Genomic DNA, 25,378 nt, shown 5'->3' with positions numbered 1-25,378 from the left:
CTGCTGCCCCCGCGACCCGACCTCGGATAAGCGGAAGAAGATGGATGGATGGATGGATGGATGGTTTTATCAAATACATTTCCCCAAAAAATGCGACTTATAGATGGTTTTTTCCTTCTTTATTATGCATTTTCGGCAGGTGCGACTTATACTCCGGTGCGACTTATACTCCGAAAAATACGGTAGATGAAGCAATTCCGAGAGAAATTGCGTGTGAATGCTCCAATGCTGAAGTAGAACTGAAATCCTGGAAATTTTTTTAGAATTTAGAATTGTTGAAGGAGAGCACACAATTCCCAAACAGGCTGAATATTTCGAAGTTGGAACAGTCTGAATCAGATGAAAAATGTGGGAATTGTGGAACTTTGAAAAATGTCCCATTCATTTCAATGGGATTTTCCCAAAAATGTGGGAATTTCGGGAAAAGCGGGAATTTTTTTGAAAATGGTAAAAAGCTTAAATGGTCTGAATGAGTTCAAATGGTTGGTGTGGAAATTTTTCGAATTGGTCGAGAAATGTTGAAGTAGTAACATGTTGAATTGAGAAATTGTATCACGGAATTCCTGGAATTTCCGAAAAAACGGGAATTTTTAAAGTTCAAAAATCAACTTCGTATTTTGTCCTGATCAAAAAGAATGTTTTGACGATAGAACGGTTGAAATGCGTTGAAAAATGTCGAAGGAGTAGTCGCCAGAAAAAAGGGTGGAAATAGGGCTTTGGAAAGGCAGGAATTCTGGAAAATCCTGGAATTTTTTGGAACTTGGAAAAATGATAGTTTGAATTTCCAGAATGGTGTAATGTGTTGAAGGTGGAAGGGTTTGAATAGGTTGAAAAATGTGGAAATGGTGAAAGTTTGAAAAATGGCCAATTCATTTTGAATGGGAAAAATGTCCCGGAAAGCCTGGAATTCTGGGAATTTTTGGAATTTGTCAAGGAAAAGCCCGCAATTCCCGCGATGAAGTTGGAATGGTTTGAATCGGGTGAAAAATGTGGAAGGTGGAGCACGCCAAAATCTGAAGATTTTTCGGACTATAAGTCGCAGTTTTTTTCATAGTTTGGCCCGGGGGTGCGAATTATACTCAGGAGCGATTTATGCGTGAAATTATTAACACATTACAGCAAAATATCAAATAATATTATTTAGCTCATTCACGTAAGAGACTAGACGTATAAGATTTCATGGGATTTAGCGATTAGGAGTGACAGATTGTTTGGTAAACGTATAGCATGTTCTATATGTTATAGTTATTTGAATGTCTCTTACCATAATATGTTACGTTAACATACCAGGCACGTTCTCAGTTGGTTATTTATGCGTCATATAACGTACACTTATTCAGCCTGTTGTTCACTATTCTTTATTTATTTTAAATTGCCTTTCAAATGTCTATTCTTGCTGTTAGGTTTTATCAAATACATTTCCCCAAAAAATGCGACTTATACTCCAGTGCGACTTATATATGTTTTTTTCCTTCTTTATTATGCATTTTCGGCAGGTGCGACTTATACTCCGGTGCGACTTATACTCCGAAAAATACGGTAGATGAAGCAATTCCGAGAGAAATTGCATGTGAATGCTCCAATGCTGAAGTAGAACTGAAATCCTGGAATTTTTTTTAGAATTTAGAATTGTTGAAGGACAGCACACACTTCCCAAACAGGCTGAATATTTCGAAGTTGGAACAGTTTGAATCAGATGAAAAATGTGGGAATTGTGGAACTTTGAAAAATGTCCCATTCATTTCAATGGGATTTTCCCAAAAATGTGGGAATTTCGGGAAAAGCGGGAATTTTTTTGAAAATTGTAAAAAACTTAAATGGTCTGAATGAGTTGAAATGGTTGGTGTGGAAATTTTTCGAATTGGTCGAGAAATGTTGAAGTAGTAACATGTTTAATTGAAAAATATTACCGAATTCCTGGAATCTCGGAAAAAAAATCGGAATTTTTACAGTTCAAAAAACAACTTCGTATTTTGTCCTGATTAAAAAGAGTGTTTTGACAATGGAACGGTTGAATAGCGTTGAAAAATGGGGAAGGAGTAGTCGCCAGAAAAAAGGGTGGAAATAGGGCTTTGGAAAAGCAGAAATTCTGGAAAATCCTGGAATTTTTTTTAACTTGGAAAAATTATAATTTGAATTTCCAGAATGGTGGAAGGGTTTGAATAGGTTGAAAAATGTGGAAATGGTGAAAGTTTGAAAAATGGCCAATTAATTTTGAATGGGAAAAATGTCCCGGAAAGCCTGGAATTCTGGGAATTTTTGGAATTTGTCAAGGAAAAGCCTGCAATTCCCGCGATGAAGTTGGAATGGTTTGAATCGGGTGAAAAATGTGGAAGGTGGAGCTTGCCAAAATCTGGAGAAGAAGAAGAATAAGTTATAAATAATTTTGGTGTAGAAAACCATACGTGTCAATGCTTTGGTCCCAAAGTCCCCGGAGCCATATGGAGTAATTCAGGATCTCAGGGGTATCAGATGAAAATAAAACTTCTTGGCCCTATCTCAGGCCGGCACAAATGGCAGAAGTATGTGGCTTGTGTCTTGGGGACTCTAACTTTATGACACATATGGAACTTGTTACCAGCCCAAAGACCAATGGTCACAAGCCAGACATGTGAGAGCCAATTTTGGGATAAAGGAGTTGAAGTAGTTAAGCACGAAGGGACTATAAGGAACACTTTTTGGCGCGCACACAGGAGGAGAGATATCATTTGGCTAGAATCTCCCCAGGTACTGCAGGACCTGTTGTGATGTGTGCTTGTTCCATAAAGTAGCCTTCGTTCAACGATCATCCACAACCGCGCCACCCATAAGTCGAGGAGAAGACGCGACAAATTTGGCGTTCACCAATGAGCAATTCCTTTGCTTCGAAGTCCACAGCTGTGCAATTCTCAGACAGGCTCTCTCTGTCAGCTGGCAAACTAAAAAGGTGAGATTTTCCTCGCACATGAGAGACAGACTTGGTTTCTTGAACTTGCTGTACAGATGTTTTGGGGCAGGCTATAAATAGAACTGTGATTGAATTGTCTTTAACCTCAAACGATGCTGACTCAAGTGCATGACTGTGATATTGTGCAAGTCATGTCGAGCTTCATTTTGTAGAATTACCTATCAAACAACATTGTTTCATAATCTAACATTGCCACATTACGTATCAATTATATTTTTTTATTGAACTGTGCAGAATACATGCACTCAAATTACTGTATATAATCTTGCAAAGCCCTGTGTTAGGTATTTCTACTGTCTTTGCAGTGATAATTATGACAATTTGTTGATTTTATATCGGACTAGATATTTTATTAGTTATAATTTGAGATATATATATATATATATTATCTACCAATATTGTCAGAGTTTGTAGGTTCTGAACCCCAAGATGCAGAGAAGGCGGAAGGCGTTGTGCAAGAAAACATGATTTAATTAAACACTATGGCAAAACAACAAAGAAAAAGGTAACAAAAGGCGCGCACAAGGCGGAGAACAAACTTGGCTATGAACTAAAACAGCACAGAGGCTAACTGTGGACAAGAAACCAAAAACACTTACTGTGACACGAAGGAACTAGGACATGAGCAGAGTGAAACAAAAGTAGACAGAGCTACAACGACAAGTATTAAGAACAGGTAGTAGTGACAATGATCCAGCAGTGACTGGAGGGCAGGGCAGGTATAAATAGCAGCTGGCTGATTGACACCAGGTGTGGCCAGGTGCCAATCAGCCACAGCTGAGGGGACACAGCACTCAGGGAGAAACAGGAAACAGAACCAAAACAAGAGCGCTGACAGGAAACACCACACACACACACACAGAGGAAAAACTCAAAACACAACCAAACCGTCAGTGACAAACCTGACAAATATAATATATATATACCAACATATCAATACTGGGGTAGAGCGGAATATACGATTTCTTCAGGGAAAATCCTCTGGAGAGCAGGGAAACCTGCGAAACAGGCTTGTAGGGATGAAATAGCCTCTGTTTTTTCCTGACTAGATATTTTATTAGTTATAATTTGTAATATATATATATATATATATATATATATATATATATGTCTTAATAAGGTTATCCAAAAAATAGTGCTCGATACCGTAGTAGAGCGCAATATATGTATGTGTGGGGGAAAAAAAATCACAAGACTATTTCATCTCTACAGGCCTGTTTCATGAGGGGGGGTTCCCTCAATCATCAGGAGATTTTAATGGGAGCATTCACATACCATGGTTTATATAGGGCACAGAGTGGGTGGGTACAGGCTGGCGTAGGGGCGTGGTGATTGGCTCATGTGTTACCTAGGAGGTGTTTCCGTCTGTGGCGGCATGCTGTTACAATTTCGCTGCGCTTGTTGAGGGATGACAGGTCTGGACGGTAAATAATAAACAGTTTCTCTTTCAAGCATAGGTTGCATCTTTTATTACCACTATTGTAAGGTGTGCTGGATGCAAGAATTTGCCATGTTATTGAATATTCAACATTATTGTCTTTGAGGTCCCAAATGTGTTTGCTGAGTTCTGTGGTATTCCGCAGGTTTTGGTTCCTGAAAGAAGCCTTGTGATTGTTCCATCTGGTTTTGAACTCTCCCTCGGTTAATCCTACATATGTGTCGGATGTGTTAATGTCCTTGCGTGTTACCTTAGATTGGTAGACAACTGATGTTATATATATATATATATATATATATATATAAATATATATATATATACATATATATGTCAGAACTTGGACTGTGGAGTTTTTGTTTTCCCGAGATGCAAGTGAACTTGGATCAGACATGGCTTGAAGGTGGGTACATGATTTATTTTAAACACTAACAAACTACAAAACAGAAGCAAACAAAAGGCGCGCACAATGTCGGAGGTAAAAAAACTCGGCGAATGAAAACAAAACTTGCTCTAAGGCAGAAACTGTGAACACGAAATAAAAACACTTACTGTGGCTTGATACGAGAGAATAGCAGGGTTAGAAAAGATATGACACCAGGACGAACAACAGAAAATGAAAAGCTTAAATGACACAGACATGATTAACAACAGGTGCGTGACTCAAAACAGGTGCGTGACATGACAGGTGAAAACTAATGGGTTGCTATGGTGACAAAAGAGTGCACAATGAGTCCAAACGTGGAACAGGTGAAACTAATGGGTAACCATGGAAACAAGACAAGGGAGTGAAAAGCCAGAAACTAAAGAGTCCAATAACTAAACAAAACAAAACATGATTACACAGACATGACATATATATATATATATATATATATCAAATTATAACTACCGTATTTTTCAGACTATAGTCGCAATTTTTTTCATAGTTTGGCCGGGGGTGCGACTTATACTTAGGAGCGACTTATGTGTGAAATGATTAACACATTACCGCAAAATATCAAATAATATTATGTAGCTCATTCACGTAAGAGACTAGACGTATAAGATTTCATGGGATTTAGCGATTAGGAGTGACAGATTGTTTGGTAAACGTATAGCATGTTCTATATGTTATACTTATTTGAATGACTTACCATAATATGTTACGTTAACATACCAGTTGGTTATTTATGCCTCATATAACGTACACTTATTCAGCCTGTTGTTCACTATTCTTTATTTATTTTAAATTGCCTTTCAAATGTCTATTCTTGGTGTTGGGTTTTATCAAATAAATTTCCCCCAAAAATGCGACTTATATGTTTTTTTCCTTCTTTATTATACATTTTCGGCAGGTGCGACTTATACTCCGAAAAATACGGTAATACAATATCTAGTATATATATATATATATATATATATATATATATATATATATATATATATATATTTATTTCAAATTATAACTAATAAAATATCTAGTCAGGAAAAAACTGAGGCTATTTCATCCCTACAAGCCTGTTTCGCAGGTTTCCCTGCTCTTCAGGGAACTTCCCCTGAAGAAATCGTATATTCCGCTCTACCCCGGTATTGAGCACTGTATAACGGATAAACCACAGTAACCTCGACTATGTATACATATATATATATATATATATATATATATATATATATATATATGTATATATACATACATACACACACATACATACACATTATATATATATATATATATATATATATATATATATATATATATATATATATATAAAATGTTTATTTCATAAACATTTTTGAAATAAATAGTATACTTTCCTTTTTTTTAAGTTGGCACCATTTAAGCACGAAAGTCTTACAGTATAAAGTATAATGACATGTGAGTACAGCCCAGAGATGGCGCACATGGATCGAGATGGACAAAGGGAAACCACTACCATTACATTGCACCAAGTGGACAAACACTGAAAGCAACAAACAATACATACATTTTGAAATGTTTGTATTCTCATATTCTCTTATATTCACCCAGGTATCCACTTGGCCTTAAGTTTGCATGCGTTGTTGCTGTCTTGTTGTAATAATTTGACTGACAAATTTTAATGGGGTTCTCTCATCCTGATTGGCTTTTGGATGAAGGACCACCAAAGTTGAATCAGAAATTATTCCTACTCGTTTGACTATCCCTTTAAGGGGTGGGTTTTTCAACTAAGCGATCATACTTGACCTGTTGGTCCTGGATAATTCATTACTTAGTTGTTTATTTTTGGTGACACCTAATGGCCGCAATAATTCATTAAATTAAGTTGAATGATGCGGACATGTTTGTTACTGGATTCTTTCTGATACGCTTCTGCCTTGGAGACTTTGTATGTGTAAGTAATTTGCAACTATAATTATTTAATACATGTTTATATTGACGATTGTGCTGTTTTTACAATATTGTTCAATGAAGGACATTTATTACGTCTGTCAAGCTGTTGTGTAGCTGCCAGCTCCTAGTAGCCTATAGCCTACTATGTTTACCTTTTTTAATTGACTTGACTAAAATACAAGAAAAGACCAACCTTTTGTGCTAATTGGAGGGCATTAAAGGGGAACATTATCACAATTTCAGAAGGGTTAAAACCATTAAAAATCAGTTCCCAGTGGCTTATTTTATTTTTCAAAGTTTTTTTCAAAATTTTACCCATCACGCAATATCCCTAAAAACAGCTTCAAAGTGACTGATTTTAACCATCGTTATATACACCCATCCATTTTCCTGTGACGTCACATAGTGATGCCAACACAAACAAACATGGCGGATAGAACAGCAAGCTATAGCGACATTAGCTCGGATTCAGACTCGGATTTCAGCGGCTTAAGCGATTCAACAAATTACGCATGTATTGAAACGGATGGTTGTAGTGTGGAGGCAGGTAGCAAAAACGAAATTGAAAAAGAAACTGAAGCTATTGAGCCATATCGGTTTGAACCATATGCAAGCGAAACCGACGAAAACGACACGAAAGCCAGCGACACGGGAGAAAGCGAGGACGAATTCGGCGATCGCCTTCTAACCAACGATTGGTATGTGTTTGTTTGGCATTAAAGGAAACTAACAACTATGAACTAGGTTTACAGCATATGAAATACATTTGGCAACAACATGCACTTTGAGAGTGCAGACGGCCCAATTTTCATCAATTAATATATTCTGTAGACATACCCTCATCCGCTCTCTTTTCCTGAAAGCTGATCTGTCCAGTTTTGGAGTTGATGTCAGCAGGCCAGGGAAGCTAGGGTCGATATTCTTCTCTTGATCATCTTCGGTGGCATAAGGGACGGTGTGAGCCAAGACATCCAGGGGGTTTAGCTCGCTCGTCTGCGGGAACAAACTGCCGCCATTGCTTGCCGTGCTACCGAGGTCCTTTGTCCCTGAATAGCTCACACACTCCGGCAGATTCAATGGGGGTCTGGCGGCAGATTTCTTTGACTTTATCGTTGGAAATGCATCTGCTTTGAGTGTCGCAGGATATCCACACATTCTTGCCATCTCTGTCGTAGCATAGCTTTCGTCGGTAAAGTGTGCGGAACAAACGTCCAATTTCTTGCCACTTTCGCATCTTTGGGCCACTGGTGCAACTTGAATCCGTCCCTGTTCGTGTTGGTACACCCTCCGACAACACACCGACGAAAGTGAGAAAATGGCGGATTGCTTCCCGATGTGACGTCACAACGTGACGAGAGCGAATAATAGAAAGGCGTTTAATTCGCCAAAATTCACCCATTTAGAGTTCGGAAATCGGTTAAAAAAATATATGGTCTTTTTTCTGCAACATCAAGGTATATATTGACGCTTACATAGGTCTGGTGATAATGTTCCCCTTTAAGATGTTAACTGATTGTACTGAAGGGTCCCTGAGCCCATGTTCCAGGAATGCTTGTATCAGCGATTTTACATTAAAGTCGATAATAATCCGTTGTTGCTGACATTGAACTGCTATACCCGATATCAGTATTGGAATGGGACACACCCTACTGATATTTCCCAAATTGATAAAAAAAACATACATTGTATTGAAACACAATCGTACTCAAAGCTGATTTTATGCATGCGTTTCTTAACATTCTCATTCAAACACTGATACCTGACATATCTTCTCCAGGGAGGGGACAAAGTAGTCATCGCAGACCAAAGCTAGAGCACAGAACATGTAAATGGTCTGTGAAGAGAGAAGAAAAGTGATATCAATTACACAAGGATCAGTAAGCTGCCAAATGTGATTTTAGCGTCTTAAAAAGGTTTAGCTGAAATACTGATATTTCTTCTGTAGACTTCACCGTCTCTTGTGTTTCCCTTTGATCCAATTTAACCTTTTGAATGTGTCCTAAAGAACAAAAAATAATGCATTGTAGTTCCTCCTGACACTTTAAAGTCATATGCAAATGACCATAAAAAAATGTAACACAAGAAACTGAAATCAGAAGTCTGTGATCTGATACAAGACATCTTAGAAATAAATGCACTACCAATATTAAAAAAGCCAAATCTCATTATTATGTATCCGTCACTGATGAGAACCTAAAAAAAACCTCAGAAATTCTGGGAATCGATTCAAACAATCAAACAGAAGCTCCTTCCGAACTTCAAACAAAACAAAACAAAGATGTTTTGATCAGACACGGATTGAACACACAGATGTTACTGATAAGTAAACACTCGTCTCTTTCTGTTAATAGAAATTTCCAGACTATGCCTACATTTGTTCTAAAGAATTCTGTTCCAGTTTGTGACAAAATTCAAGTCTTAAATTGCTTTCATGAGCATTTTATTACTTGTTGGAGTCTCTGTCATCTGGATCTGACAATTCATGCACAGATCATCCTATGTTTTCTGTAGATTCATTAAATTTTGTACCTTTTACTGTACAGGTAGTACATAAATCCCTTAAAGCCATGAACCACAAGAAACCCCCTGGATCCTGACTTAATGGAGACTTACTTTTCAGAATTCACAGCTGATTTTCATAGCAGAGTCTTTAAAAAAAACCTTTTCAATCTTTCAATCAAAACCAAAGAAATCTCATTTGTTGAGAAATCCTCTTTTGTTCTACCTTAATTAAAAGGTGGTGATCTAGCAATTTTAACCAACTATAGGCCAATATCAAATGTATCAGTATTGACAATGACTTTCTTTAATCCAATGATATTCTCACAAAATATCAGTCAGGTTTTCCAATAAAGCACAGTGCGATTAAAGCTCCAAAACGGTGATGAAGGATACTATTATTGCACTTGACAAAATACAATGTGCTTGTCTTTTTATTGACCTAAACAAAGCTTTTGATACTGTTTGTCGTGCTATTAAAAATAGATGCTTTGTTTTCGAATTATTTGTGTAATTGGACTTATTTCTCAGTGGATGGACATTTGTCAGAATTTGTGACTGTTCACAAGGAGGTGCCACAGGGCTCCGCGTTGGAACCCCCTTTATTTAATATCAACCAGCTAAACTTTGTCTACATCATTTCAAGTACATTTTAAAGCAACATCAATTTGCAATGCTGTAAACAACGGCACTATAACAAACACACACACACACACACACACACACACACACACACACACACACACACACACACACACACACACACACACACACATTATTGTACTTCTCACCTTCTTGAGATCTCCGAAAAATGCCAACCTCTTTAGGACCACCCCTTCTATATATATATATATATAAAGATTTGTATTTACAACATTGATAATATATACACACTATGCAAATATAAAAAAGCTTGTTGTGAAAAATGAGTTTAGAATTTTGGCAGTATTATAATAAAAGGGTTAGGGTTAGGGGTTAGGGTTAGGGTTAAGTACAAATTTTACAAGAAAAACTGAACATTTGTGCAATATTATGATAAAAGTTGGAATTTTACTCAATAACAGTGGCAACATTACAAGAAGAGCTTAAAATATTGGCAATTTTATGAAAAGAGTTGTAATTTTACTCGAAAAAAGTCACAATTTTTATAAGAAAACTTAAAAACGTTGGCAATATTATAATAAATCAGAATTTTACTTGGCAAAATTATGACAAAACTCATAATATTACTAAAACAAATTCACTATTTTACTGTAATTATTGTAATTTGTAATTATTGTAATTGTTTTTTAATCTACGTTATTTACTTCAAGTTATTACAGTATACCTCTATATACATATTTATTTTATTTTTTTAATACATTTTGGCCAAAGGGGGCACATTTAAATTTCTTACACACACTTGTTATTTCATATGTTGACCAGAAGGGGGAGCACTTTTAAAACCGACCCAGTCTCCGAAAAATGCCAACCTCTTTAGGACCACCCCTTCTATATATATATATATATATATATATATATATATATATATAAAGATTTGTATTTACAACATTGATAATATATACATACTATGCAAATATAAAAAAGCTTGTTGTGAAAAATGAGTTTAGAATTTTGGCAGTATTATAATAAAAGGGTTAGGGTTAGGGGTTAGTGTTAGGGTTAGGGTTAAGTACAAATTTTACAAGAAAAACTGAACATTTGTGCAATATTATAATAAAAGTTGGAATTTTACTCAATAACAGTCGCAACTTTACAAGAAAAGCTTAAAATTTGGGGAATTTTATGAAAAGAGTTGTAATTTTACTCGAAAAAAGTCACAATTTTTATAAGAAAACTTAAAAACGTTGACAATATAATAATAATCGGGATTTTACTTGGCAAAATTATGACAAAACTCATAATATTACTAAAAAAATTTCACTATTTTACTGTAATTATTGTTATTTGTAATTATTGTAATTGTTTTTTAATGTACGTTATTTACTTCAAGTTATTACAGTATGCCTCTATATACATATTTATTTTATTTTTTTAATACATTTTGGCCAAAGAGGGCACATTTCAATTTCTTACACACACTTATTTCATATGTTGACCAGAAGGGGGAGCACTTTTAAAACCGACACACAGTCAATTTGAAAAATCCCTCTTTTTTGGGACCACCCTAATTTTGATAGATTTCACCACCAGGGGGTGCAAATGAGACATTCTCTATTAGATGCAACGGTTTTCTGTATTGGGACCAGGATTTCGGTCCGAACTGGTTCACCGGTCCTCATATGAAGGTACTTTTCCTTGTTGATGTCTCAAGAAGGGAGGAAATACAAGAACACACACACACACACACACACACACACACACACACACACACACACACACACACACACACACACACACACACACACACACACACACACACATTCTTGTACTTCTCCCTTTCTTGAGACCTCTGAAAAAGGCCTACCTCTTTAGGACCACCCCTTCTAGATATATAAAGATTTATATTTACAACGTTAATAAAATATACATACTATGCAAATATAAAAAAGCTTGTTGTGAAAAATGAGTTGGAATTTCACAAGAAAAACTAAAAGGGTTAGGGTTAAGTACAAATTTTACAAGAAAAACTGAACATTTGTGCAATTGGGACGGCGTGGCGCAGTGGAAGAATGGCCGTGCAAGACCCGAGGGTCCCTGGTTCAATCCCCACCTAGTACCAACCTCGTCATGTCCGTTGTGTCCTGAGCAAGACACTTCACCCTTGCTCCTGATGGGTGCTGGTTAGCGCCTTGCATGGCAGCTCCCTCCATCAGTGTGTGAATGTGTGTGTGAATGGGTAAATGTGGAAGTAGTGTCAAAGCGCTTTGAGTACCTTGAAGGTAGAAAAGCGCTATACAAGTACAACCCATTTATCATTATTTATTTAATATTATGATAAAAGTTGGAATTTTAGAAAAAAAAAGAAAAGCTTCAAATTTGGGCAATTTTATGAAAAGAGTCGTAATTTTACTCGACAAAAGTCACAATTTTATAAGAAAACTTTAAAATGTTGGCAATATTATAATAATCATCGGAATTTTACCTTGCAAAATTATGACAAAAGTCATAATTTTACTCAAAAAATGTCACTATTTTACTGTAATTATTGTAATTGGTGTTTAATCTACGTTATTTACAGTTATTACAGTATGCCTCTTTATACATATTTATTTAATTTTTTTAATACATTTTGGCCAAAGGGGGCGCATTTCAATTTCTTACAAACACTTTTTATTACATATGTTGGCCAGAGGGGGGAGCACTTTTAAAACCGACACACAGTCAATTTGAACAATCCCTTCTTTTTGGGACCACCCTAATTTTGATAAATTTCACCACCGGGGGGTGCAAATGAGACATTCTCTATTAGATGCAACGATTTTCCGTATTGGGACCAGGATTTCGGTCCGAACTGGTTCACCGGTCCTCATATGGAAGGTACTTTTCCTTGTTGATGTCTCAAGAAGGGTAGAAATACAAGGACACACACGCACACACACACACACACACACACACACACACACACAATTAAATAGCCAACATTTTAGAAAATAGAACATTTCTACCCCCACGTTAGCATGTCGATAAGCGGTCAAAATGCATAGAAAAATATACATTATTAAAATATGTGTGTACCGCGCCTTCCGCCCGAGTGCAACTGGGATAGGTTCCAGCAACCCCCGTGACCCCGAGAGGGACAAGCATTAGAAAATGAATCGATGGATGGAAAATATGTGTGTGTGTGTGGACATATGCCTTATTCAGATACTTATCCATAGTGTGTCATCTTCCTATATGCATAATACCAGGCTTAATTTAAAAAGTACAGGTTTCATAAATTAGTAAAAGCCCAGTCTTGAATTATACAGACGCACGCTTAACTTACACACAAGACATGCAAGGCCACTGCTCCTTCTGTTCTCTCTTTGTTGGTGAACAGGTCTGTGGGGAACTCCTGCAAAGCTGCAAGACAAAGAAACACAGCAATAATGGACAAGGAGATACTGAGGAGTGAGGTACAGCAGGTGGGTTTTCTGCCATTATCACTTTATTGTAGGGATGTTCCGATCAGGGTTGTATGCTACCGATTCCGATCGTCCATGAGTGAGATCGGCCGATACCATTTTTCAATTTACAGTCGTCCCTTGCCACACCTTGCTTCACCACATCGCGGATGTTTTATTTATTTATACAAAACCCAAAACCAGTGAAGTTGGCACGTCGTGTAAATGGTAAATAAAAACAGAACACAATGATTTGCAAATCCTTTTCAACCTATATTCAATTGAATAGACTGCAAAGACAAGATACTTAACGTTCAAACTGGAAAACGTTATTTTTTGCAAATATTAGCTAATTTGGAATTTGATTCCTGCAACATGTTTCAAAAAAGCTGGTACAAGTGGCAAAAAAGACTGAGAAAGTTGAAGAATGCTCATCAAACACTTATTTGGAACATCCCACAGGTGAACAGGCTAATTGGGAACAGGTGGGTGCCATGATTGGGTATAAAAGCAGCTTCCATGAAATGCTCAGTCATTCACAAACAAGGGATGGGGCGAGGGTCACCACTTTGTGAACAAATGCGTGAGCAAATTGTCCAACAGTTTAAGAACAACATTTCTCAACCAGCTATTGCAAGGAATTTAGGGATCTCACCATCTACGGTCCGTAACATCATCAAAAGGTTCAGAGAATCTGGAGAAATCACTGCACTTAAGCGATGATATTGCGGACATTTAATCCCTCAGGCGGTACTGCATCAACAAGCGACATCAGTGTGTAAAGGATATCACCACATGGGCTCAGGAACACTTCAGAAAACAACTGTCATCAACTACAGTTCGTCACTACATCTGTAAGTGCAAGTTAAACTCTACAATGCAAAGCGGAAGCCATTTATCAACAACACCCAGAAACGCAGCCGGCTTCGCTGGGCCCGAACTCATCTCAGATGGACTAATGCATAGTAGAAAAGTGTTCTGTGGTCTGAGAAGCCCACATTTCAAATAGTTTTCGGAAACTGTGGACGTCGTGTCCACCGGAACAAAGAGGAAAAGAACCATCCGGACTGTTATAGGCGCAAATTTGAAAAGCCAGCATCTGTGATGGTATGGGGGTGTATTAGTGCCCAAGACATGGGTAACTTACACATCTGTGAAGGCGCCATTAATGCTGAAAGGTACATACAGGTTTTGGAGCAAAAATATGTTGCCATCCAAGCAACGTTATCATGGACGCCCCTGCTTATTTCAGCAAGACGATGCCAAGCCACGTGTTACATCAACGTGGCTTCATAGTAAAAGAGTGCGGGTACTAAACTGGCCTGCCTGTAGTCCAGACCTGTCTCCCATTGAAAATGTGTGGCGCATTATGAAGCCTAAAATACCACAACGGAGACCCCCGGACTGTTGAACAACTTAAGCTGTACATCAAGCAAGAATGGGAAAGAATTCCACCTGAAAAGCTTCAAAAATGTGTCTCCTCAGTTCCCAAACGTTTACTGAGTGTTGTTAAAACGAAAGGCCATGTAACACAGTGGTAAAAATGCCCCTGTGCCAAATTACGTTTCTCAGTTCGAACGTTAAGTATCTTGTCTTTGCAGTCTATTCAATTGAATATGGGTTGAAAAGGATTTGCAAATCAAATCTGTTTTTATTTGCGATTTACACAATGTGCCAACTTCACTAGTTTTGGGTTTTGTCGATTTACAGCCCCGAAATCTTGCTATTGTTTTCACTTCGATGTGCCACCCTCCACCGTTTGACCAATTAGAAAGTCCGTGAGTGTGTCACATCCAGGTCGCACCGCCCTCTTGTCCCCACATCTGCGGTCCCCTCCAAGGTTTCTCATTGTCATCCCATTGGGTTGAGTTTTTTCTTGCCCTGATGTTGTGGCTTGTGCAGCCCTTTGAGACACTTGTGATTTAGGGCTGTATAAGTAAACATTGATTGATTGATTGATTGATTTCACAGTGTCAGTAAGTTTGTTAAGATTTTCTGATATAACTTCAAAGACACTCTATTCAGTACAATCAAATAACTGCTGGTTTGATTTTGTGTTACCTTTTCTTCACAGTCCTTCATACAGGCTTAGTAGTTTTTAACTGCTGCCTGTAGGTTGGGATGAGGTGAACCAGACAGTGACCAAAGAGTCCTAAAGCTGCACGGGCAATAGGGCGAAAAGAGTCTTTTATAAATATGTAGAAGTGGTCCAGTGTGTTAGCTCTCCTGGTGATGAGCAAGGGAATCAGGATGTTTTTTTCTCCACGTTGTCAGCCAGGTATTTTTAATGCTTCTGTTACGCCGGCCTGAGGTGGGATATAAACACTGACCATAATAAACAAGGTGAACTCCCACAGCAAAGAAACTGTATTTGTGGTAATCTGAAATGTCCTTGCTCAGTTCTGTTGTTGTCTGCACACCATGTTCACTCTCTCTCTCGTCCACAGTATGGAGTGCAGCTGGCGCAAGGCAGCAGCACACACCTGACTTAGATTAGAAGCAGCCTATTTAACCTGGCTGCTGACGGCCTGTGAGCGCCGGAACTTTGTCACTGCTTGCAAACCTGTTGATCTTGCCAGAGAACTCACTAGTTCGTCGTGTGCCATTCATCTAAGGTTTGCCTGTATTTTTCCTAGCCTTGTCTAGCGTTTTTAGTTTGTATTTTGTCCTTATATTAACTTCTTTCATGAAGTATGTTTTCCTAGCCTTGTCTAGCGTTTTTAGTTTGTACTTTGTCCTTATATTAACTTCTTTCATGAAGTATTTTTCCTAGCCTTGTCTAGCGCTTTTAGTTTTGTGTGGTATCTACCATCGCCTTTGTTTTGCTACTTTGTGCTTCCTCCTAAATAAAAGGAAGAACAATTGTACACAACACGTCTCTGCATCCTTGGGATCCACTCCACCAAATCCTAACAGAAAAGTTCCGGCCAACTATGGAACCCGCAGAGACAGACGCCTGGAAAAGAGCATTGCAAGGCCAGGCTCAACGAATCAACCAGCAGGGGGACCAGCTAGACCACCTGAGCCGAGGTCTACAGGGACTGTCGGAGCGTCAAGACACCATGTTGGAGCGAGTCAATATGCTGCTAGCCACCGTCGTACCCACCTCGACCACCGTGCCAGACCAGGCATCCACCCAACCTACACAACCCGCCAGTACCAGCAACATGCGGCTATCCCGACCCGAACGTTTTTCCGGAGAAAAGGAAGATGTAAGACAATTCCTGACGCAGTGTGAACTACATTTTGAACTAAACGCTTCCGCTTTCACCTCTGAGCGGGCTAAGGTAGCGTTTGTCATCTCCCACCTGTCGGGCCGTGCGGGCACCTGGGCGACTGCAGAATGGAACCGTCAGACCGCCTCCAGCTCCACGTATGCAAACTTTTCCAAATCCTTGAGGCAGATCTTCCAACGACGACTCCCAGGTAGAGAGGCAGCTAGATCCCTTTTCCGGCTGCAACAGGGTTCACGACGGGTCGCAGATTACACGATCGAGTTCCGCACCATGGCCGCCGACTGTGACTGGGGTCCCTCGGCGCTGTTGGACGCCTTCTACCTGGGTCTCGCGGACGAGATTCGTCACATGATGATCCCGCTGTCACTTCCGACGAATCTGGATGATCTCATCGAGCTGGCGGTGCAAATCGACTTCCGCCTATTGGAGGAGAGGAAGGATCGACGAGGGAGACAAGCCCCACCTAGCAGCCAATCAGCGCCTGCTAGACCTGCCATCTGCAAGACGGAGCATCTCGTTCCCGAAGACACCTCTCCTTCGTGGCAGATAGATGAGCCGATGCAACTGGGAGGTCGCCGACTCACCACCGTCGAGAGGAAACGCCGCTTTCGCCTCAAACTCTGCCTATACTGTGGGGCCGCTGATCATCTCATCTCCCACTGCAAGGAACTACCGCGCCCCGCCGCACGGCCACGAGTGCGCCCTCACTCGCCAGAGGACACGTCCACCAGAGGTCGCCGTTCTCCTTCGTTGGCCGCAGGCAGAATGCAACTAAAAGGTACTCTTTCTTGGCCTAACCAACAAATAGACATTTGCGCTCTCATTGACTCAGGAGCAGATGATAACTTTTTGGATTTTGAGTTCATGAGACTCCATAAGATTCCTGTTGTAAAACTGTATGTGCCCAAGAGGGTGTATTCTCTTGATGGGCGCCTATTAGCCAGCATAACCCACCAGACCCTGCCAATCAACCTGCGCTTGTCTGGTAATCATTGTGAGAAAATAATTTTTTTTATTGTGCCATCACGGTCCGCGCCCGTCATTCTGGGGATCACCTGGTTACATAAGCATAACCCGCACATAGACTGGCCTCGTTCGGCCATTATTAATTGGAGTGTGACCTGCCACACACATTGTCTTCGTTCCGCAGCAGGATCTCACACACCGCCACCTACCGCCGTTATAGAGAATATAGACTTGACAAACGTGCCCACAAACTACCATGACTTAAGAGCGGTGTTTAGCAAGGATAGAGCACTCTCACTTCCCCCCCACCGACCCTACGATTGTGGTATCGATTTGCTAGCCGGAGCGGCTTTACCATCGACCCGTTTGTACAAGGTGTCTAACACCGAACTCAAAGCACTAGAAGAATACATAAACACATCAATAGCTGCGGGCCTCATTCGCCCTTCGACCGCACCGGTAGCCGCCGGATTTTTTTTCGTCGAAAAGAAGGACAAGTCCCTACGGCCTTGTATAGACTACCGTGCTCTTAATCAGATTACTGTCAAGAATAAGTATCCTCTTCCACTCCTTGATTCTGCTTTTACTCCCTTACAGTCCGCAAAGTTTTTTACTAAACTCGATCTACGTAACGCGTACCATCTAGTTCGCATCCGAGAGGGGGATGAATGGAAGACCGCATTCAACACTCCTCTCGGACATTTTGAGTATCTTGTCATGCCTTTTGGACTTACTAATGCACCTGGCGTTTTTCAGGGCTTCATTAACCATATTTTTCGGGACATGACAGGTCGGTTTCTCTTCGTTTACCTGGACGATATATTAATTTATTCATCGACATTTGACGAACATGTGCAGCAGGTTCGGTTGGTCCTTCAACGATTGCTCGAAAATAAACTGTTCGTCAAGGCGGAAAAATGCGAGTTTCACTCATCCTCCATTCCCTTCTTAGGATTTATCATTGAGGAGGGTAGACTCAGACCAGACCTTGCTAAGGTCAAAGCAGTAGTAGACTGGCCCACTCCGGTGTCCAAGAAGCACCTTCAGAGATTCTTGGGCTTCTCTAATTTTTATCGGCGATTTATTCGCAATTTTAGTCGCGTCGCTGAGCCACTTACAAGGCTAACCTCTACTAAAGTTCCGTTTGAATGGATACCCGAAGCCAATTCCGCGTTCTTGAGGCTGAAAAGATTGTTTACTTCGGCTCCTGTGCTTTGTTACCCTGACCGTTCTCTCCAATTTTTTGTTGAGGTGGACGCTTCTGATTCAGGTGTAGGGGCCGTACTCTCCCAGCAATCTACCACCGACCAGAAGTTGCACCCCTGTGCTTTCTTCTCTCGTCGCCTATCCCCTGCTGAAAAGAATTATGACATTGGCAACAGGGAGCTTCTGGCGGTCATCTTGGCCCTTCAGGAGTGGAGACATTGGCTGGAAGGGGCGGAGCTACCATTCATCATCTTCACGGACCACAAGAACCTGTCCTACTTAAGGACCGCACAGAGACTGAACCCCCGCCAAGCCAGGTGGGCACTTTTTCTGACCCGTTTTAACTTTATCATCACTTTCCGACCTGGTTCTCAGAATGGGAAGCCCGATGCCCTTTCCCGTCTCTACTCTTCGTCTCTTGAGGATTCCTCACCTGAACCAATTGTTCCCCATACCCACATCATTGGGGGACTCCAGTGGGACATCGAGCGGCAGGTCTTGGAGGCCCTAAGGTCGGACACATCTCCTCGGGGCTGCCCACCAGGTCGGTTGTTTGTGGTTCCTCGGCTCCGTTCCAGCGTTCTGGATTGGGCACATGGGTCAAAGATCGCTTGCCATCTAGGTATTCGTCGCACCAGTTTTGTCCTCTCCCAGCGTTTTTGGTGGCCATCCATTCTGGCAGATACGAAGGCGTTTGTGGCAGCATGTCGGTCCTGCTCCCGGAACAAGGCATCCCACCAGGCCCCGGCAGGACTGTTACACCCACTACCCATCCCCTCCCGCCCGTGGTCACACATAGCGGTGGACTTTGTCACAGGACTTCCCCCCTCCGAAGGAAATGACACTGTCTTGACCATTGTGGACCGGTTCTTGAAAATGGCCCACTTCGTGGCCCTCCCCAAGCTGCCTTCGGCTCTTGAAACAGCCCAACTATTAGTGCTCCACGCTTTCCGGCTGCACGGCATCCCCACTGATGTGGTATCCGACAGAGGGCCACAGTTTTCCTCGGCTGTCTGGAGGGCATTCTGCAAGTCTCTGGGGGCCTCCCCTAGCCTATCCTCCGGCTACCACCCACAGAGCAATGGACAGACCGAGCGGACCAACCAAGACCTGGAGGCGGCCATCCGGTGCACTTGTCATCAGCAACCCTCAACCTGGTCTGAGAATCTCCCATGGATAGAATACGCTCACAATTCCCTCATTAGCTCCGCCACCAACCTGTCTCCATTTCACGTCGCCTATGGTTTCCAACCCCCAGTTTTTCCTTCTACCCAACCCAATGCCGACGTACCATCCGTAACGGCACACCTGCGTCGGGCTCACCAGGCTTGGCGCAACACCAGGGCGGCGTTAAAAAGAACATCGGCCAGGAACCAACTCTTAGCCAACCGCCATCGCACACCAGCCCCACACTACCAGTTGGGACAGAAGGTCTGGTTGTCGTCCCGGGACCTACCATTGGCCACCGACTCTAGGAAACTGGCTCCCAGGTTCATTGGACCATTCCCCATTGTCAAGATCATCAACCGTGTTGCAGTCAAGCTCCGTCTCCCAAGATCTCTCAAATGCCATCCTGTCTTTCACGTGTCTCGCATCAAGCCTGTCGCATCCAGCCCGCTCAGTCCTCCTGAGGTACCGCCTCCTCCACCCAGGCTGGTTGAGGGTCACCCAGCGTTTACAGTAAACACCATCTTGGATGTGAGAAGAAGGGGCAGGGGATTCCAATACCTGGTAGACTGGGAGGGGTACGGCCCGGAGGAGCGGTCATGGATTTCAAGATCGCTTATTATTGACAAAGACTTGATCAAGGATTTTTACATTCGATTCCCAGACAAGCCAGGTAGGCCGCCAGGAGGCGTCCGTTGAAGGGGGGGGTACTGTGGTAATCTGAAATGTCCTTGCTCAGTTCTGTTGTTGTCTGCACACCATGTTCACTCTCTCTCTCGTCCACAGTATGGAGTGCAGCTGGCGCAAGGCAGCAGCACACACCTGACTTAGATTAGAAGCAGCCTATTTAACCTGGCTGCTGACGGCCTGTGAGCGCCGGAACTTTGTCACTGCTTGCAAACCTGTTGATCTTGCCAGAGAACTCACTAGTTCGTCGTGTGCCATTCATCTAAGGTTTGCCTGTATTTTTCCTAGCCTTGTCTAGCGTTTTTAGTTTGTATTTTGTCCTTATATTAACTTCTTTCATGAAGTATGTTTTCCTAGCCTTGTCTAGCGTTTTTAGTTTGTACTTTGTCCTTATATTAACTTCTTTCATGAAGTATGTTTTCCTAGCCTTGTCTAGCGTTTTTAGTTTGTACTTTGTCCTTATATTAACTTCTTTCATGAAGTATTTTTCCTAGCCTTGTCTAGCGCTTTTAGTTTTGTGTGGTATCTACCATCGCCTTTGTTTTGCTACTTTGTGCTTCCTCCTAAATAAAAGGAAGAACAATTGTACACAACACGTCTCTGCATCCTTGGGATCCACTCCACCAAATCCTAACAGTATTACAGTTTCAAAGAAAAAGAAAACCTCTCCAGATGTGGGCTTCACGTCTGCGTCAGCAATGTGACATCTGTGCACCATCCTTCCTTTATAGCCTATTCCGCCTCATCTGGCTCCTCTCGATGTGGAGGAGCAGCGGCTTTACTTTGAGCTCCCCCCGGATGGCAGAGCTTCTCACCCTATCTCTAAGGGAGAGCCCCGCCACCCGGCGGAGGAAACTCATTTCGGCCGCTTGGACCCGTGATCTTGTCCTTTTGGTCATAACCCAAAGCTCATGACCATAGGTGAGGATGGGAACGTAGATCGACCGGTAAATTGAGAGCTTTGCCTTCCGGCTCAGCTCCTTCTTCACCACAACGGATCGATACGGCGTCCGCATTACTGAAGACGCCGCACCGATCCGCCTGTCGATCTCACGATCCACTCTTCTCTCACTCGTGAACAAGACTCCGAGGTACTTGAACTCCTCCACTTGGGGCAAGATCTCCACCCTTTTCCGGGCAAGAACCATGGACTCGGACTTGGAGGTGCTGATTCTCATCCCAGTCGCTTCACACTCGGCTGCGAACCGATCCAGTGAGAGCTGAAGATCCTGGCCAGATGAAGCCATCAGGACCACATCATCTGCAAAAAGCAGAGACCTAATCCTGCAGCCACCAAACCGGATCCCCTCAACGCCTTGACTGCGCCTAGAAATTCTGTCCATAAAAGTTATGAACAGAATCGGTGACAAAGGGCAGCCTTGACGGAGTCCAACCCTCACTGGAAACGTGTCCGACTTACTGACGGCAATGCGGACCAAGCTCTGGCACTGAGCATACAGGGAGCGGACTGCCACAATCAGACAGTCCGATACCCCATACTCTGAGAACTCCCCACAGGACTTCCCGAGGGACACGGTCGAATGCCTTCTCCAAGTCAACAAAACACATGTAGACTGGTTGGGCAAACTCCCATGCACCCTCAAGGACCCTGCCGAGAGTATAGAGCTGGTCCACAGTTCCACGACCAGGACGAAAACCACACTGTTCCTCCTGAATCCGAGGTTCGACTATCCGGCGTAGCCTCCTCTCCAGTACACCTGAATAGACCTTACCGGGAAGGTTGAGGAGTGTGATCCCACGATAGTTAGAACACACCCTCCGGTTCCCCTTCTTAAAGAGAGGAACCACCACCTCGGTCTGCCAATCCAGAGGTGTTCAACTGAAATATTACAAGCCTTTTATTATTTTAATATTGCTGATTATGGCATACAGCTTAAGGAAACTCAAAAATCCCATTTCAAAAAATTTGAATATTTCTTCAGACCAAGTAAAAAATAAAGATTTATAACAGCAAAACAAAATCAAACATTTGAAAATGTCAATTAATGCACTCAGTACTTGGTTGGGAATCCTTTTGCACGAATTAGTGCACCAATGCGGCGTGGCATGGAGGCAATCAGCCCGTGGCATTGCTGAAGTGTTATGGATGCCCAGGATGCTTCAATAGCGGCCTTTAGCTCATTTGCATTATTGGGTCTGGTGTCTTTCAGCTTCGTCTTCACAATACCCCACAAATTCTCTATGGGGTTCAGGTCAGGGGAGTTGGCAGGCCAATCGAGGACAGTAATGCCATGGTCAGTACACCAGTTACTGGTGGTTTTGGCACTGCTGGATCATGCTAGAAAATGAAATCATCGTCTCCATAGATCTTTTCAACGGATGGAAGCATGTAGCCGTATTCCCATGGTCAAGCCACTCCTGAACTCAAGACAACGGAAGAAGCGTCTGACTTGGGCTATGGAAAAGAAGCACTGGACAGTTGCAGAGTGGTCCAGAGTCCTGTTTTCAGACGAAAGCAAGTTTTGTATTTCATTTGGAAGTCAAGGCGCTAGAGTCTGGAGGAAGGCTGGAGAGGAGCAAAATCCAAGTTTTGAAGCTTGAAATCCAGTGTGAAGTTCCCACAGTCAGCAATGTTTGGGGGCCATGTCATCTGCTGGTGTTGGTCCACTGTATTTCATCAAGTCCAGAGTCAAAGCAGCTGTGTACCAAGAGATTTTAGAGCACTACATGCTTCCATCTGTTGAAAAGCTCTATGGAGATGATGATTTCATTTTCCAGCATGATCCAGCAGTGCCAAAACCACCAGTAACTGGTGTACTGACCATGGCATTACTGTCCTCGATTGGCCTGCCAACTCCCCTGACCTGAACCCCATAGAGAATGTGTGGGGTATTGTGAAGAAGAAGCTGAAAAACACCAGACCCAAGAATGCAAATGAGCTAAAGGCTGCTATTGAAGCATCCTGGGCATCCATAACACCTCAGCAATGCCACAGGCTGATTGCTTCCATGCCACGCCGCATTGATGCAGTAATCCGTGCAAAAGGATTCCCAACCAAGTACTGAGTGCATTAATTGACATTTTCAAATGATTGATTTTGTTTTGCTGTTATAAATCTTTCTTTCTTACTTGGTCTGAGGAAATATTCAAATTTTTTGAGATGGGATTTTTGAGTTTTCTTAAGCTGTATGCCATAATCAGCAATATTAAAATAATAAAAGGCTTGCAATATTTCAGTTGATGTGTAATGAATCCAGAATGTATGACATTTCCATGTTTTTAGTTGCATTACAGAAAATAAAAGGACTTTATCACAGTATTCTAATTTTCTGAGACAGTCCTGTAGGGCTGCTGCCCCCCCGGTAAGAATCTCAGCGTAACTCTCTGGTCCGATAGAAAACGGTGAAAATAGTTCGAAAGAGGACGGTCTAATGTTTATTAGTTCTTCACTGGTAAAAGAGACAAGAGAATGGAGCCAAAAATTGCAGAAATAAAGAAAAACTAAACAATTACCAGAGAGTGCGGTACCGTGGCGACCATGAACTTGCAGTAAATGAGTGTCTTCATGGTGAAAGCCACATAGCTGTCAGGTTCAAACACTGATGACATCTATTAAACAGACAAGAATCAAGGAATCATGCAGAGACAGAGTTCAATTCAGCTCATGTGGAGAACGCATGGAGCTGCACACTTAGTCACAGTCTCGCCCTACGCTCTAAGGTACAGCTCTCGCGTCCCTCTATTTGTTCAGGAGTTCCCCAGTCAACATCACTTAGGCCGCCTCTAAAAGGAGGGGTCACACATATCATGCAAAGCAGCTCCAGTACGCACAATGCGTGACGGAATGTACTGGGGCCTTGTGATTTCGCCTTGTCTCTGCTTTGTCTGCGTGCTGTCGTCTTATCTTCATTGAGGTCCTTGAAGTCCTTGGCTGTTAGCGGGCTAAAACAAAGATAACATCTGCGGCTGAGGCCACCCCTCAGACAAGAAGTTTTGTCCTTGCACAGATAGAAAAAAGTACAGCTTGAGCACAGTAGCTAATAACTGTAGCAACGGACTTTTAGCAGACTAAAGTTGTGTGATAACTTACACATAATTATTCGAACAATAGCACACGCAAAAACTTCATTTAAATAAGGCAGTCTGCACCAGTTATCAATTGTACACACAGTCTTAGTAGATCACACGCAACACGCCCACTAATAGTACACACAATGTTATAGTTTGCACATGCCGCTTAGCGCATTGTATTTGGATCTTAGTGGATCAGGCCCTGAGTATATTATCAGCAGTGTTGGGACTAGCGCGTTACAATGTAACTGTAACGCCGTTAGTTTCGGCAGTAACTAGTAGTCAAACGCGTTATTTTTTATATTCAGTAACTCAGTTACCATTACTACATGGTGCGTTACTGCGTTTTTTCACGTTATTTTTTTATGTCGTATCGGCTAAAAACAGAAGATCTGAGTGTGTTTTATTGGAGAGTTGCAGTGTCGTCCTTCTGATTCTTCCTGTGTCACAACGGGGACAAGACAAGAGGTGCTGTGTGTGTGTCTGGGTGTGGGTGTTTTAGGGGGGGGGGGGCGTGTCTGTGTTTACTAACAAGACATCATGGTGAAGCTGAGGCCGAGTTTCTTAACATGGAGATATTCTAGACTGACCATGCGTCCTCTTTTCCCCGGACATGTCTTCTTTTGCGGGGCCGTCCGGGCGGAGTTTCTTAAATGCCTCAAATGTCCGGCATTTTGAGTTAGGGTTGCGTGTATTTTCAATGTACGTTCAGGGTTAAGAAGGGGTTAAAAACAAAACAAATTGTGCGCACGCAGCGGCATTCCTGAGGGAGGGGCAGAGACAGAGAGAGCGAGAGAGCGGATT

At 41.9% G+C, this 25,378-nt stretch overlaps 1 protein-coding gene across 3 annotated transcripts in view; it reads right to left on the bottom strand.

Annotated features, from left to right (window-relative positions):
* The window catches only part of LOC133617285 (sodium/potassium/calcium exchanger 3-like), a 129,806-nt gene that overhangs the window by 61,907 nt on the left and 42,521 nt on the right, over nt 1–25,378 (bottom strand). For all 3 annotated transcript variants that reach the window (XM_061977206.2, XM_061977208.2, XM_061977207.2), the window contains 2 exons: nt 13,163–13,239; nt 8,495–8,569 (listed from right to left, as the gene is read on the bottom strand). In XM_061977206.2, coding sequence (XP_061833190.2) covers nt 8,495–8,569; nt 13,163–13,239 — 152 coding nt within the window. The remainder of the gene's footprint in view (nt 1–8,494; nt 8,570–13,162; nt 13,240–25,378) is intronic.

This window comes from Nerophis lumbriciformis, linkage group LG16 (genome assembly GCF_033978685.3).
Source record: "Nerophis lumbriciformis linkage group LG16, RoL_Nlum_v2.1, whole genome shotgun sequence".
Taxonomy (NCBI): Eukaryota; Metazoa; Chordata; class Actinopteri; order Syngnathiformes; family Syngnathidae; genus Nerophis; species Nerophis lumbriciformis.
This window is presented reverse-complemented; position numbering and strand designations above follow the sequence as displayed.